A 17,112-nucleotide genomic window follows, 5' to 3' on the forward strand; every position below is an offset into this window, starting at 1 on the left:
GACTTGTATTGTACATAGTTCATACACTCTAAAAAATGCTGGGTTAAAAACAACCATTTCTGGGTTATTTGGCAACTTAGTGCTGGGTAAATATTGGACAGAACACTTGCTGGGATATTTTTGGAATCTCTTCTGGAAGATTACTAAAGTCAGTTTCTCAAAATAAGATGCATAACACTCCAGGCTCTGAGCAATAGTCTCATTTTGCTGCCTATCTGCACTCCTAAAAGTCAAGAACCTTTAACATCCACGGAACCTTTCAAATGCAGAAAAGGTTGTTTATAATCTTTAGATGTTTAAAATGTTCTTCAAAATGGTTCTTTTAGGAACTGTTCACTAAAAGGTTCTTTGGAGAACCAAAAATGCTTCTTCTACGGCATAACTGCAAAAACATCCTTTTGGAACCTTTTTTTTTTTAAGAGTATAGGAGAAACAATTGTTATTTGATATGTTATTTGTGATGGGCTAAAGACTGAATAATTGTTACAGTACAGCAAGAAACAGACGCATTTGTACATCTGCAGTGTTCTTTGTGAGCTCAGACCATATCAAGTAGCAGAGCCACGTTAAAGCTGTATTTGCATGCATGTCTCTGTCCCTCTCAGGACACTGTGCTCCCTGCGCCGCTGCTGATCTCCGCATGCTCACACAGGATGCCCTTGCACAAGCACAACTCGCAGAACACATCCCAAACCGGACACTCACACAAGCACATCACATTCCTTTATAACCCCCCACCGCAGCAAGCAGATTCCGCACTGGCGGAAAGTACAAGTTCAATACAAAGTGATTCAGTTAAGGTTAAGTACGTACCGGCTGACGCTGACGCCACGGACTGCTGGAGACAGGAAGCGAGGATGCAGGCGAGCAGATTTGAAAGTACTATCACATACATGATTCATAGCTGGTCTTTGGAATAGCGTGAGATTAACGTATGGATGCGGTGACTCGCTCGGGGCTCATTGTCCTTGATGGTCCTGATGCTGCAGCGAGTGAAGGCGGTGGCCAGCCCGTGATCTCCGCGAACACGCTCCAGATAATGATGCGCCCGCGCAGGTGCCGTGCATCTGCCCACAAGGTTGCCCTGCCCACTGTACCAGCTGATCTACTATGTCTACACTTATTAGCATAAAGTACATTAAAATATATGCAACTATGTATGCAATGGAACTATAACTATTGCATACATAAGACTACATGTATTGCACGCAGTTCATACACTGTTGGGTTAAAAACAACAATTTCTGGGTTATTTGGCAACCCAGTGCTGGGTAAATATTGGACAGAACACTTGCTGGGATATTTTGACCCAGCTGGTTGAGTTAAATATTTTAAGTCAACTATTGTTTCAAATTATGATACTGGTTACTTAAAACAGGCTGGAAATTAAAATTCATGGACAAAAATATAAGAATATTTGAATTTAGGCTACAGCATAGTTTGCAATATTACATAGATTTAAAGTCGTTTAACAAACATTTTAGAAATAAAAAATGTAACATTTAAAAGTAGCATTTTAATTTAAGTGTATTCAACCAATACTTTGTAATCACCTTTCACTGAAATAGTGCTAATTCAGTATTATAATGAATAGAATCTTATTTGTGATTGTGATGTATCTTGTTGCAACAATGGATTGGATTTAAAATCTTGTCCTTTTTTGGGACAAGAATGCTGAGATTATTTCAGTTTGTTAACTGTCTATGGGTCATCTGGGATGGTGTCTTATTGAGACAACTATTTATGTAATTTTAATGGGGAATTTGCCCTTTTAAAGTGCAGTCTACAATATTAAAACTATGTGTTATATTTAAGCTTGTTAGCTGAATCCAATGGCAGTTAACAAGGACAGTAAAGGGAAAGGGATGGAGAGGCCAGATCAGCAATCTGGAAAGATGTAAATCAGAGAAAATTAAAACAGTGAATAAAAAATACAGTTTGCTGGCATGCATTTAATAAATGAAATGCTTAAAAAGCAAAAAAATAATAATAATAATAATAATAATAATAATAATAATAATAATAATAATAATAATAAAAAAATAATAATGTCCCACTTTGACAATAAATGTGTTCCAGTATGAACAATGGTGAATTGGGGTGTATGAATAAATGTAATACAATATGTTAATATTATTGTAATTAAAATATCTTTTTTAAATGGAGTGCAGATATTTAGTAGGATATTTTTGTGAGTCTAAGTCATTTGGCATTGTATTTTATAATAACCAATGTTCAAAAAGTGTCTACCTTTACCTTTATTCACTATATATATATATATATATATATATACATTCATGTACACAGAAATATGTATAAACTTATAACCCAAGTTTTCTCTAATCAGATGTATAAAATGTGCATTATTGTGTAGGTTACAAAAGGCATAATAAGGTTACTTAATATGCACATAATAAGATATGTATATGAGATATTTTTAAATTTAATCATACTTCGGCTATGAGATTCTTATCCACTTCTTTTTTCACGTAAGAGTGGGTGTGGCCATTTGTGAATTTTATGGGTTTGGCTTCCGTTTTCATTCACGTCCAGCTAATTTTAGCTGTACAAAACAGCCATTTTGCTGCTTGATATTGCAAATTGTTGTGTCTTACCATATTATTTAATTATGAACACACTGGTTTGTAGTGCAAACAGTTTTACCATTTACTGCATGCTGTTATTCTTCTCATTATTTCCCTATAGCGGATAATAAACTGGAAGCCTTGCCCATAAGAAAATGTGGATAGTATTCTAAATGTAGGCAGTGAAATCAATGTGTATGCATACTCCTATGTGAAATGTGTAACTTTACCTTTAAAGAATTAAACTTTTCTGGTCATTGTAAATCTGAACAATGATTTTGAGTGGGTTTCAATTAATTATTATACCAGAGGTCAAATATGCAAGAAAACAACAGCTAATGTTGAAAGGATTAAATTAAAATTTAATTTAATATGAAAGAATACACAAATAATGCATTCCTGCTTAATAATGTTTATCTTGTGGTTTTGTTTTTTTTTACAGTCCGTCCCAAACATTATAACATTCCAGGACATCCTGTTAGAAATTATGAGACCCCAGTGGAGCCACTGCAACAGCTGAAACAGATCCTGGATGATCAGCTTGAGATTTCAGCATTCAGATTCTGTCGACTGCCTTAAACCACTACCCTTAATCAGCCCCTTCCTTCCAGGTTCAGATGCCTGCACTGACCTTATTTCCAAAGAACAGACCATTTACTTACATGTTCTCAGAAGCCACATTCATCATCATCAATGACGAATGATCACGCAGATCATTTAAATACAATACATGATTTAAAACAAGTCACAGCAAAACTGCTCTGCTTACCTGCCGGACATTTACATCTCTTCGTCACCAGACTTTTAAGTCTGTCTATAGTGTGGTATATATATCTGATGAAAAACGATGTACTAAATGATTTAAACGATGTTTAAATTTAGCTCTTCATCTTTAGTTCCTATGCCAATGAAATGACTCACAGGCATCCCTTAAGGTTGGAATTAAATAGCACATACATCCTGTTCATGTTAAGCCACACTGAACTGCAGCAGGGGGCAGTGGTTGCCCAGATGTATAGATCTTAGACTGTGTACTGACAGACTGCAAAGATTAGAGCTGATTACAACCACAGACATATGTAGGGCATTTGAACTGTAAAGGGTCAGACTGTTGTACTATCTACTAATGTAAGAGATTAGAAGTCTTTACAGCTTGTCACTGCCAAGTACCCTCAAAAGGTACCTTCTTAACCCCTAAAGAGTGCATATTAGTATTTTAGAGCAGACCACCTTAAGGGTACATATTATTACTTTAAGTTATGGGTAAAGACAGGTTTTCTGAGTGTACAATATATCTTCAGGTAAATATGGCAAATAAAATGGTGGTTTAAATCATATTATAGCAGGTAATGTAATAACAGAGACATTTTTTGGTTGTGAACAGGACTCGTTTTTTTTGTTTTAATAAAATGTAATCAGTTCCTGTGATGCAAAACCGATTTTCAGCATCGTTATTCCAGTCTTCAGTGTCACATGCTTTTACAGAAATCATTCTAACATGCTGATTTGCTTCTTAAGCCTACATTTCGTACTGTATCAATGTTGAAAATAGATGTGCTGCATAATATTTTGTAGCAACTGTGATATATTTTATTCAGGATGTTTTATTTATTATATATTTATGTATTATTATAAACCAATTCACTGTCACAAATTAATGTCTTCTTGCTAAACTGAAGTATGCATTTCTATCAAAAGAAAATGCATTAATTTGTTTCGCATTGGCCAATTGAGAGCGCGAGTGAGAGAGAGAGAAAGAGAGAGAGAGAGAGAGAGAGAGAGAGAGAGAGAGAGAGAGAGAGAGAGAGAGAGAGAGAGAGAGAGAGGACGTGTGCACACAGTTGTCTCTTTGTAGCGTCGGACATTTAGTCCATTTACCAGCTCTCGAGACTGCGTGAAAAGTCTCCACCAAACGACTGTTAGTATATGAGGACAATTTACACGGCTTTACAGCTTCCAGCAAATGGGAGAAGCATTTGCGTAAACTGGGGGTTGCGACCTACTCTATCGAACAACATCCTCGACAACAAACAAGGTATGGAGACGTTTTTATTACAGTATATTTTAGTTTATTTCACTTGGTAATTATAAAACTGTATTCTGGTTACGAACTGTTAAACGTTTTCCCGTTAATTGGAAGTTACCACAGAGGCACTAAATGCATTATTAATTACGCTCGTTACACAGTGAAAGTCCTTCATTCGTTGTTTTTGTGTCATTTTAAGTTATAACAAAGCATTTCTGAACTTTATGATGCTTAGGAGTTTTAAAAGTTTTGTAAGTCTAGATTAATTCGATGTTAGTTTATGGATTTTATTTTTTGTTCTTTTTGTTTTTTGTTTTTTGTTTTTTGTTTTTTTGTCATAGTTGTTTTGTAAAGGACTACAAGTGAAAAAAGTTCTTTGAGAGACTAAGCTTCAATGTCATCACACCATAAAACCTTTTTTATTTCCAATTTTGGTTCCCATTTTGCAGGGCAGGCTGTAAAAACATCTCTGCCCTTATTGCTCATGTTTTGATTCATTCTGCAGCCGTGTGGCATAATTACTCTATAATTTAATCTGTTGCTCATTGCACTATTTGCATGCAATGACAGCTCAGTTGTGACATGAGCTGATTTGTGTTGACCCCATCATATAATTGCAGTCACGTTTCTTAACAGATCACATTTCCAGAGAGAATTTTCATACTTCTCTCATTACTAGGATCATAAAGTCCCCTGGAAACACATATGGAAAGATCCTGCAGTGAAACATTCCTGTAGACTGAGAGGTTTGTGAGTTAGTGACAGAGCTGAATCATAAAAACTCTCTGTACGCATGCTGGGAGAACTCTGACCACAGACCCCCAGCTCCCCTGACAGCACAGAAAACAAAACACAGGAGTGATTTTATTAAGGGACAAAAGTGTGTGTGTGTGTGCGTGTGTGTGTGTGTGTGGAAGTGCCAGACTCTGTCCACATCCCTTCTTTTCACTCATACCTCTCTTTCTCTCTCTCCCTCTCTCTCCTTCTGCTCTGGGAACAATAACAGGGAAACACCCATCAGGGATATCTCAAGTCTTTTTGTGAAATCGACACAGGAATTCTTGCAGAGGAATTGAAGTCTGTGAGCAGGACGCTTTCAGGTAATTCTCTAACTCTGAAATGTCTTTCAAAGAGTGTGTGTGGACTGAGGCACCATGATAGTTGCAAAAGTCTGGGATCAATTCCGATATAGGCCCACTCAGAGAAAATACCATTGTAACAACATGTTTAAAATTTTCATCTTGTAGACATAAAGTAGAGAGACTCTCTGTGCGTGTCTGTTAAAACACTTATGTGTGATTCTCAGAGGAAAATCGTATTGCTCAGGTGTGGCTCTCTAATCACTATTGGAGATCTGTTATGTTTTGACCATGTACCAACTTCCTTTAAAGTCTTAAAATCTCTTAGAAGGAATAAGAATAGTTGCAAATGAGACAGATGTTGACACACAGTAAAAGTACTGAGCTAAAAACAATTATGTAATTAATGTAATGTAATTGACTGGAGACTGTTTTGGTACATATGAGTTTGAAACATTGTTGAGATGAAATGAAATGAAACCTAGAGGCAGTAAAACACCAACAACTTTTATTACTTTACTTCTAAACTAATACAATTTGATATATATTCATTTCTAATATAGTAAACTTGCTCAGAATCTCACCTGGTACAGCATGGCATTTGCAATATATAGTACTTGGTACAAGTCTTGTGAACACAACTCATAATAAAAGACTTATAAAAGCAAGCTAAAATGGCATGATTGCTAGAGCAAATGTATTTTTATCTCACATTTGCTTTTGTTAAAGGGATAGCTCACCCAAAAATGTTTAGCCCATTATTTACTCACCCTCCAGGCATCCTAGGTGTATATGACTTCCTTCTTTCAGACGAATCCAATCGGAGTTATATTAAAAAATGTCCTGGGTCTTTCAAGCTTTATTATGGCGATAGGTGGGTGTTTTTCTTCAGCAGGTCAAACCAAATCCAATATAGCATCCATCCATAATAAAAAGTGCTTCAAACTGCCCCGGGGGGTGAATAAATGCCTCCTGTTGCAAATTGATGCGTTTTTGTAAGACAAATACGCTGCTTCGGGTAAATGCGCATCCACCACCCAAAAGTGACCAAAACAAAACATTAATTAGAAGTATAAAACGAAGATTTGTAAAGAAGAATGTCATAGGTTTTGGATATAAGCCAAGAGGAGACTGGTTTTCCTTTGGTAAAATAGGGAAACTTTGCTTCCTTTGCTCCTGTAAACAAACAATGGATTTCACAAGACCCAGAGGCCCATGTGCAACGCCGACGTCCTAACAGCTGCTTCCGTGTAGTGAGTGCAACAGTGAGTGCAAGCTAGTTTAAAGTGACTATTCCATTTTAAATATGGATATTTTTCTTACAAAAACACATTGATTCACTACAGGAGGTCTTTATTCACCCTCCGTTTGAGGCATTTTGCATGGATGCACTTTATTGGACTTGTTTTGGCCTGTTGATGAGAAACTCCCGCCTATTGCCATGAGAAAGCTTAAAAGAGGCTGGACTTTTTTTTAAATATAACTCCGATAGGTTTCATCTGAAAAAAAGAAGTCATATACACCTAGGATGCCTAAAGGGTGAGTAAATAATGGGCAAATTTTCATTTTTTGGTGAACTATCACTTTAAGTAAAGGTCAATACTTAAAGTATTACAGTGAAGGTACTGTCAACTGTAAGTAAAATATTTGTACCCTCATTCCCATGAAAAGGGTAAACACTCCATGGTGCTATCAAAACATTGCTCCGTTTTGAAAACGATAAGCAATTGGAAATATGTGCCTCTGCCAACATTTTTGCAAAACTGCAAAAACAGTAAAACAGTAGAGGCAGTAAAACACCAACATTTATTTTTTTATTACTAATACATTTCAAAATATGCATTTCTGATATAGTAAACTTGCACAAAAGCTCACCTGGTACAGCATAGCATTTGCAATATATAAGTCTTGTGAATACAACTCATGATAAAAGAGTTCAAAGACAAGCTAAAATAGCATGGTTGCTAGAGAAAATGCATTTTTATCTCACAATTGCTTTTGTTAATGCTGTTAGTTAGGTTTAGGGTAGGGTTTACAGCAGGGGTGTCAGCCTCAGTTTAGATTCAACCCTAATTAAACCTGATCTAGCTAATCAAGTCCTTCAGGCTTATTTGAAGACTGCATAGTATGTGTGTTGGAGCAGGGTGGGAACTAAACTCTGCAGGGCTGCATCCCTCCAGGAACAGAGTGTAGGTACCAAGTTATTTTCAAACGCATTAAAGCATTAACCTTCTATCGCCACTCACTTTTGCGTTTTAAAAATTTTACAGCGCATACAACAACCAACGTAATAAAACATTGCAGAATTCACATTTATTTGTTTTGCAAATGAAAGCGCTTTTAGCGTCACTCACTGGACATTTTGCTTTGAAAGTGTCACAAAACGTGCAAGAAGCAACGTTATGTTATTTCACAAAAATATCACTACAGGCATGTTTCTCGAATGAGCCTAGATTGTCTGTTTGCTTGAACGTCCCAAGCAGGCCGACACAGTAGCATTGGCTCAACCAATGGTGTGAGAATGGGGCGGGGCTAAATGTTTAACAAACCAATGGCATGGGAGGGGAGTGGTTAAGAAAAAATGTTTGATAAAAACATGACCTTTACACAAAAATCTCCATTTGGTCTCCATTTAATCAATAAATATTAAAGATATCTTGATGATATTTCTTTCCTGTTTTGTCTATAGAATGATGGCCCAAGAAGACGCAGACTACGTAAATGACACTGAATACATGGACTATGGATATTTAGGGGAGGACAAGGCTGGAGGCTACACTCAGAGAGAAGCTCTTCACATCATATCAGTGATCATCTACAGCCTGGCATTTACTCTGGGTGTAATTGGGAATGGCATGGTCATTTGGGTTACTGCCTTCAAAAGCAAACGGACCGTGAACAGTGTTTGGCTGCAAAATCTGGCCATCGCTGACTTTGTGTTTGTGCTGTTCCTGCCATTCTCCATTGACTACGTGCTGCGAGATTTTCACTGGCTCTTTGGGAAGACAATGTGCAAGCTGAACTCATTCGTGTGCACCATGAACATGTACGCCAGCGTGTTGTTTCTGACCGTCCTGAGTTTGGATCGCTACATCTCACTGGTCCATCTGAACTGGTCGGAAAGATATAGAAATGTCCGGAGGTCCTGGTGGGTGTGTGCGCTGATTTGGATCACGTCGTGCTGTTTAAGCAGTCCGGCCCTGATATTCCGTGACGTAGTCCAGCATAACGGGAGGGTTGTGTGCTTTAATAACTTTCACGAGGAGAGCAGGCACGTTATAGCAATGAGACACATTGCGATGGTGTCGCTCCGTACCACCGTGGGCTTTCTGCTTCCATTTGCGACCATCACCGTCAGCGGCGTGATGCTGGCTATTAAGATGCGCCAGTCCGACTCGGTACGTGTGTCTAGCTTTTCCAGAACCGTCTCTGCCGTGATTCTTGCCTTCTTCTTGTGCTGGGTGCCATTTCACACATTCAGCCTGATGGAGCTGAGCATGCATCACACCATCTACCTGCACTCCGTGCTCATCGTGGGCTTCCCGCTCGCCACCAGCCTGGCCTTCTTCAACAGCTGCGTCAACCCGATTCTGTACGTACTGCTTACCAAGAAGGCGCGGAAGCTGATAAAGACGTCGTGTTTGAAATTCACCAAGAGCTCGCTGAGGGAGCTGAGTCAGTCTGTGTCTGCGACTGAGTTAGACTCAGCACTGCCCAGCTGCTCTCGTGATGAACCTACGGCCAACTCCTCCGTCTGAAAAGCTCAGCGATCACCCCACATGCACCTGCACTCAAAAAAAACTTTGAGCTTTCTTCTTTAAAGAAACTTTTAGAGCTCCAACTGGATTAAAAATAGATTTTGATAAACTGGTTGGGAAATGCTGGCTTTCATTCTTTATATAGCACATTACAATAAATATGTAATTAATGTGTCATCTATTTTATATGCTGTGCAATTAAAAAAAATCTACAGTAAAAATCATATATAGTTACACCTGTAACCATATGAAAGGAATTAATATACTTTTCTTCACAAAGTATTTCTGAACATCTCTGAGAGTAATATTGATGAATGATATTTCAGCTGTTTGATTCATTGTACTTATTATTGTGCTGTTTGAATGCACTCCACTGTATCAATAAACTTGCTAATGCTATGTTGTAGAATTATACTGCTTTATAAAAATCTAGGTTACAGTGAAGAACTTATAATGTAAGTGGATGTAAGTGAATGGGATTGATCTTTAATAAACAATAGTATAGCCACAATACGTAAACAACAGGCATATTAACATGTTTTTACTGTGAAAATTACTAAAGTTTTGTGTGCTTTCTAAACTCTTTGCTGGTAAACAACTATAAAATTGAAATGACGTTTTAACACATAAGTTAACAAAACATTTCTTGCTTCACATTTCTGTTTTTATATCCTCCAAAAACTGACCTCATGTCTATTGTGACTCACTATAGCTCGTTTTTTTATGGAAGTGATGATTCAGAATATTTTTTTTTGTGGTAATCAACATTATCATGTGCTATAGGGCAGCTCACATTGTTACCACATAGAGTAGGTCCAACTTGTATGATGATTCATCAAAACGAGAGAATGCAGAAAACTTAGAAAATTTAGTTCTGTTTATTTACTAGAAACATACTGTATAAAAGTCAAAAAGTAGCTGACAGAAGTACAAAAAAATCAGAGAACTGGTAAAAACGTAGCCTATTGTTTTAGAGCAATTGACAGTACACTTAATACATAGATTAAGTGCTTTCCTTAAGAGCACCATAGTCATCAGTTGCTATACATTGAGGAACACAAAGTAACAGTTCCATTGAAATAAGAGCAACACTGTTTACATATGTATATTTTTGTCGTTACTTTCGTCGTTACTTTCGTACTAAAGCATACAAAGAAACTCCCACATGTTTAAACAATGACCAGATATAATTCAGGGCTGGACTCATGAACATCTTCTTAAGAAATAAGATAAGAAATTTCTTAAGTTCTTAAGAATGTTCTTAAGTGCAATTCTTGAAAAATTCCTAATAAGTTCTCAAATATGTTCTTAAGAACATTTAAATTTTTTTCTTAAGAAGAAAATGACAGTCTTTATTTTAGTGAATACATGGCTGAAGACGGCAAGACGCACTGATAAACTCTCACTTCAAGGATTGTCTTTTTGCGCTTCTTGCAGATTAGGCCCTAATAATCATAATAAGCGCACACACTATTTTCATTGTGACCAGCTTAAAGGAGAAGTCCACTTCCAGAACAACAATTTACAGATAATTTTCTCACCCCCTTGTCATCCAAGATGTTCATGTCTTTCTTTCTTCAGAAATTGTGTTTTTTGAGGAAAACATTTCAGGATTTTTCTCCATATAGTGGACTGATATGGTGCCCCTAAACAAGACAAGTGTTTGAGATTAAAAAGTATTTAAATTGTATTATTATTATTTTTTTTTTTAATGAAAATAACCAATCGTTACACTAGATCAGACCCTTCTTCCTCGGCTGGGGTCGTTTACAACCAATTTGGGATCGTTTGAAGCTGCATTTAAACTGCATTTTGGAAGTTCAAACTTGGGGCACCATAGAAGTCCACTGTATAGAGAAAAATGCAGAAATGTTTTCCTCAAAAAACAATTTCTTTGCAACTGAAGAAAGAAAGACATGAACATCTTGGATGACAAGGGGGTGAGTACATTATATGTAAATTTTTGTTTTGGAAGTGGACTTCTCCTTTAAGAACAAGAAAAAAGATAAGAATATTCTTAAGAAAAAAGTTAAGAATATTTTGTATTCCCAAAAATTGTTCTTAAGTTAGAAAATAAGAAGAAAATGGCAGTTAAGAAGAAATGTTTTCTTAAGAATGTTTTGTGAATCCGGCCCCAGTTTTCCACACTCAGTTCTTGCATGTTTATCCCTTAATACCTTAAAATAATCACTATTTAAGACGAAGCTTGAAAAATAAATAGGCCAAAGTTACACCACAGATGCCTAAAATGCCATATGTTGTTTTTATCAAGCTTATTTGGGACTGATGATGCTACTGAGAAATTTCACTTTTGCCTAATTTTTTGTGTAATCAAGTTAAAGAATTAAACATTTCATTACATTTAAAAACATTCTTTTTTTAAACAGTTTAGTGAATAAATCCACACAACAGTTTACTGTGGGTTCCCCTTTGCTTGTTGCTGTGGCGTTACACAATCATTCGCTGTTAGCCAGATTTAAAAAGGAGGAAGGAATAGAGCCAAACTCCCAAAACACAAGCCAAGGAACGAAGCTAGAAATAGGGCAGGAGCAACAGTGGGTTTACCAGTAAGAAAAAACAGAGATATTTTGAATGACAAAATACACTACTTACAAAATGTGCTTTCACAAGGAGCCAGTAGACTCTTAAAATCAAACAAAACTTAAGCAGACTGTGTTTTGCACTCTAGAGAAGAGGCACTAAAGCCCACATTTGTATTCATACCACATACGGAGACAAGATTTACATCTGTTCAGAGTTTGCATGTCCTCATCCTTGTGAAAAAGAATGTGTGTGCAGTGCAACAAGAATAAATTAATTTATTCTTTAAGATGAAGTTATTAATTTTTTACACACCAAGTAAGAAATTTGAGAAACCAAGGTTTTCAAACACCTACCACTGATTGTTCAAACAGATAGTCCCGTCCCCAAACCCATGTTATAAGTGTTGCTGTGGCTGGTCAGGTAATGGGTTAAAGGTTAGAATAACTAATAAATAAAGCACCATTTTGTGACAATGAAGCAAGCTGAGCCACTGGACTATTTGTCTTACCATGCAAAGTATTATTATCATTTACTACTGCACATTTTGTGTAGCTTTTCAAAACTGTACAAAAGCCATCATGCCACAGAACTTTAGCGATGCTCGAAGGAAAAGTGACCCAGACAATGCAGACTGTTAGCTGCAGACTTCGCCAGTGAATTCTGCAACCAAATGCAGAAAATTCCATTACATTGGCTTGATTGAAATCTGGCAACAAAATAGAGACTAGATTTCTGAGCTGAACAAATCAGTTTTTTTAGGTGTGTGAAGCCGTATTTTTCCTACAAATTATGTGCCAAAAATAAATCTTGAACAACAACTGGATCGTTGAATACTTTCACATCAACAAATCTTGCCTTATTTAGTCTTTAAGGAGAAATCCACTTCCATAACAACGATTTACAAAGAATTTACTCACCCCCTTGACATCCACAATGATCATGTCTTTCTTTCTCCAGTCGTAAAGAAATGATGTTTTTTGATGAAAACATTTCAGCATTTTTCTCCATATAATGGACTGATATGGTGCCCCGATTTTGAACTTCCAAAATGCAGTTTAAATGCAGCTTCAAACAATCCCAAATGCGGTTGTAAACGATCCCAGTCGAGGAAAAAGGGTCTGATCTAGTGAAATGATTGGTTATTTACATAAAAAAAATACAATTTAAATACTTCTTATTCTCAAACGCTCGTCTTGCCTTGCAGTCCTTCAACTCTGTGCATTCTGACTCAAGACAGTTAGTGTATGTTGAAAAACTCCAATTGCATTTTGTCCCCTTTAACTTCAAAAATCATTTCAAAATCATCCTACATCATTGCAGAAGTACCGATCCAGTCTTTAGAAAGTGAACATGCAAAGAAGATCAAACACCCTTAACAAAAAAGGTAAAACAGTGATATAGGGCGATTTTGAAGTTGAGGGAGAACATGAGATGGGAATTTTTCGAAACACCTTAACTGTCATGAACAGGAACAAAAACAGTCCAGGCAGAGTAAGACAAGATGAGCGTTTGGCATTAAAAAGTATATAAATTGTATTATTTTTATTAAAATAACTGATCGTTATGCTAGATGCATTTTGGATGTTCAAACTTCACCATATCAATCCATTATATGGAGAAAAATGCTGAAATATTTTCCTTGAAAAACATAATTTCTTCACGACATGGACATTGTGGATGACAAGGGGGTGAGTAAATTATTTGTAAATTGTTGTTCTGGAAGTGGACTTCTCCTTTAATCTTTAGCACTTTACAAAATAAGGCTTAAAAATTGTTTTTCATTTTCAAGAACTGGCGGTGCTCAGCCTTAAGAAAATGTTGATGATCAGCTTTAGTAGGTCAAACAGGGACAGATTAACGCACAAGCCTACCTGGCACGTGCCCAGGGCACTACACCAGAAGTGGGCCCAGCCAAAATACTGTTTCTCCCAGAACGTGATTTCAACTATGCCCAACTATTTCAACTATGCTGCATCAGGTGGCTTTTGAATGCGAAGACAAAATATGAAAATAGCTGAATAATATTTTCTTGTTTTTAAAATACGATCACACCGGTATGATTAGATTGTTCAGTGCAGCACATTGTCAGTTTCCAAATTCAGTTTATGAATGCGGCAACCAATCAGAGACGTTCAGATTGACTGACTGAATTCTGCTGTCTGGCAAATTCTCTCATGAGAAACAACAAAGTGCAGATGAACGTATGATGTAAGTAAGATATTTATTTCACAATGTAAACAGCTTCTTATGATGGGAGTTCTTGGCTAGACTGGTTAATGATAATGTTCTTTGAGAATGTAAATATGCTTTGCTTTCTGTACAATGAAAGTGTTCTCATTAGTAACTTACAACTTCAAAATCACCCTAAATCACTACAGAAGTACTGACCCAGTGTTTACAAAGTGAACGTGCAAACAAGGTAAAAAAAAAAAAAAAAGGTATAAATTGTATTTTTTTTTTTAGAAAATAACTGATTGTTTCTATAGATAAGACCCTTTTTCTTCAGCTGGGATGGTATAGAGCCCTTTGAAGCCGCATTTAAACTGCATTTCGGAAGTTCAAACTAGTGGTCACCATTGAAGTCCACCATACGGAGAAAATTCCTGAAACCTTTTCCTCAAAAAACATAATTTCTTTACGACTGAAAAAAGAAAGACATGAACATATTGGATGACAAGGGGTGAGTAAATTATCTGTAAATTAAATTTTTACAGATGAATAATTGTACTTAATTACACTAACATTAGGCTACTTGCCCTTCTCCCATTATAGATCAACTAACATGAGAAATGAAATATTTCATGATAAAGTTAACACGTTTGGGAATATTTTGAAAAAAAAAAATTGTCAGAGCCAGCTATAGGGCACGGACTTTCATAAATGTTATTACGGTTTTTGTATTGGGGGAAAAAAATAAAAATCATGCAGTAACAGGGGTGCATGCAAAATGTAATTTTTGTCAAACTTATGATGTTATATGATTTTCAGTCAAAAAGGTCAAAACATGTGCTGTGTAACTCAAAGTGTACCATGTGGAGTCTTTGTTTCTTTCTAAGAATTCTTGTTTCTGAAAGCAGAAAGGGTTCTTTTATTCTGTGTTCTTTGTTTTGTGTTGGCTCCTTGAAGCTTTGCTCAGTGTCCACAAATTCCCTAACTTCCATTACTTTCACGGATCTGTAAGATGTTTCAGTGAATCTTTTGTGGTTGATTTATGGATGCTGTTAAGAAAATAAAATAATGAGAGCAGCAAAAAGATCTGGAACTGGATAATGCGTCTTATTTATTTGTAATTATACCCCCTAAATTGTTTAATTTGCCCCAGATGGACCACGTTTTTGTGAGGTCATACTTCAAGGCTCAGCATTATTGATGCTTAGAATTTCAGTGCTTATAAAATCTGAGAACTAGTTCATCTTACCTCACTGTCCATTAGTGCTATGAAGTACATACTTTACTTAAACACTACTTTATGCATAGTACATACATTTAAAGCAACTAATCCCAAAATACAAATTATCAAAGAATGAGTAAAACAAACAGCCAAGTAGTGTTATATTCATTTATACTGTATATAATGAATGAAGTTAGTTCTTTAAAAGTTATTTCAGTCATAAGACACACATGGAGCCCAAATGCCACAGTTTCCTGAGAATTATTCATTTGGTGTCGTACCTGAGCTTTCTACTAGAAAAATATATGGTAATTATAATATATTATAATTAAAATATAGTAAATACGTTTCACTTTAGTTTAACTAAAAATCTATATCTTTTATATTGTGATGTCAGTATCATGTTGAACTTGAAGATGCACACTGAGGGCTGTGTTCAGCAATTGTAATGATTTCAACATGAGGGCAAATTTTTGTATATGCACCGCCGATCTAATCTGTGTTGGTATCTGCTGTGGGATTACCTGCATGATGAGCGTTGTGATTGTCAGAGTTTTGGACTATTTTGTGTGTTGTTTTGATTCCCACATGTTCCTGGTCCTTGTTTTCCCTTGTGTTTTCCCATGCCCTTGTTTGTAGTACCTGTTCCTTTGTTCCATGTGCTTCACCAGTGTTCCCCTCATTAATCTCGTTATGTCATTATTTCTTAAACCCTGTGTTTCCTAGTGTTTGGCGTCCGGTCTCAATCGTCATTCCTATATTTATCCATATCAGTCTGTATTCCTTTAATTTGATCATTGAAGTCATTTTGGTTCAAGTTTACACCTCCGCTCCTCGCTCCTCGTTCCCTCCTACGCACAGTGACAGAAGACCGGACCAAGACAAGATGACGGCTGAGGACAAGCTGTGGGGTTTGTGGCAAGGTGTTCAGAGGTTGGAGCGATATGTGGAGGATTTTCTTGAGCTCTCCAACCAGGTGGCACAACACCAATCTAGGTGCATGCTTCCAGCTGGGGTTAGGCAACAAGACTATCTGCTGCGATCTTCTTGTGTGTGTGTGTCTGGAACATGCCACATCTCCACAGCTCACCCCACGCACATACCTCACCAATGGCTCCTACCAAACCCCTTCTAGCTCTCAAGCCTGCTGGCCACTGCTCACTCAAGCACACCACTCGTTCCTGTGTCAAGCCAGCCAGCCGCTTTGTTGTCAAGCCAGCCAGCCGCTCCTACGTCAAGCCTATGCCAGCTGCTCTCTTAAGCCTACTGGCCGCTGCACTCACAAGCTCACTGGCCACTGCACTCTCAAGCCTGCTGGCTGCTTTATTCCCGAGTCATGAGATGGCTTCAGCCCCAGACCAGAGTCGAGAGATGGCTCTAGCCCCTGACTTGAGTAGAGAAAGAGACTATGTTCCCGAGTTAAGCCCAGAGAGGGCTCCTGATCTCACGTTCAGCCCAAAGTGAGCTCCTGACCCCAAGTTAAGCCCAGAGAGGGCTCCTGATCCCACATTCAGCCAGGAGTGGGCTCCTGACCCCAAGTTAAGCCCAGAGAGGGTTTCTGATCCCAAGTCCAGCCCAGAGAGGGCTCCAGTTCCCAATCCATTTTCCTGTTCTGCCATGGCCTCCTGAGCTCCCTGATCTGCCATGGCTCCCCGAGTTCCCTGATCTGCCATGGCTCCACAAGCTCCCTGTTCTGCTGTGGCCTGCTGAGCTCCCTGATCCACCATGG

At 37.4% G+C, this 17,112-nt stretch overlaps 2 protein-coding genes across 4 annotated transcripts in view; one reads left to right on the plus strand and one right to left on the minus strand.

Annotated features, from left to right (window-relative positions):
* LOC127170905 (disintegrin and metalloproteinase domain-containing protein 23) overlaps window positions 1-1,041 on the minus strand; it is a 60,655-nt gene extending 59,614 nt beyond the window's left edge. For all 3 annotated transcript variants that reach the window (XR_007828422.1, XR_007828423.1, XM_051119230.1), the window contains exon 1: window positions 814-1,041. Coding sequence is in view for 1 of the 3 variants with exons in the window: in XM_051119230.1 (XP_050975187.1) it covers window positions 814-895 (82 nt within the window). In the remaining 2 variants the exon portion in view is untranslated. The remainder of the gene's footprint in view (window positions 1-813) is intronic.
* A 3,364-nt stretch (window positions 1,042-4,405) lies between these two features.
* On the plus strand, window positions 4,406-9,979 carry cmklr2 (chemerin chemokine-like receptor 2). Its single transcript, XM_051118252.1, has 3 exons — window positions 4,406-4,620; window positions 5,618-5,711; window positions 8,380-9,979. Exon 3 carries the CDS (start codon window positions 8,381-8,383, stop codon window positions 9,446-9,448), a length of 1,068 nt encoding a protein of 355 aa, XP_050974209.1. The 5' UTR covers window positions 4,406-4,620; window positions 5,618-5,711; window position 8,380; the 3' UTR covers window positions 9,449-9,979.
* Window positions 9,980-17,112: the final 7,133 nt, after the last annotated feature.

Source organism: Labeo rohita, chromosome 9 (assembly GCF_022985175.1).
Source record: "Labeo rohita strain BAU-BD-2019 chromosome 9, IGBB_LRoh.1.0, whole genome shotgun sequence".
Lineage (NCBI taxonomy): Eukaryota > Metazoa > Chordata > Actinopteri > Cypriniformes > Cyprinidae > Labeo > Labeo rohita.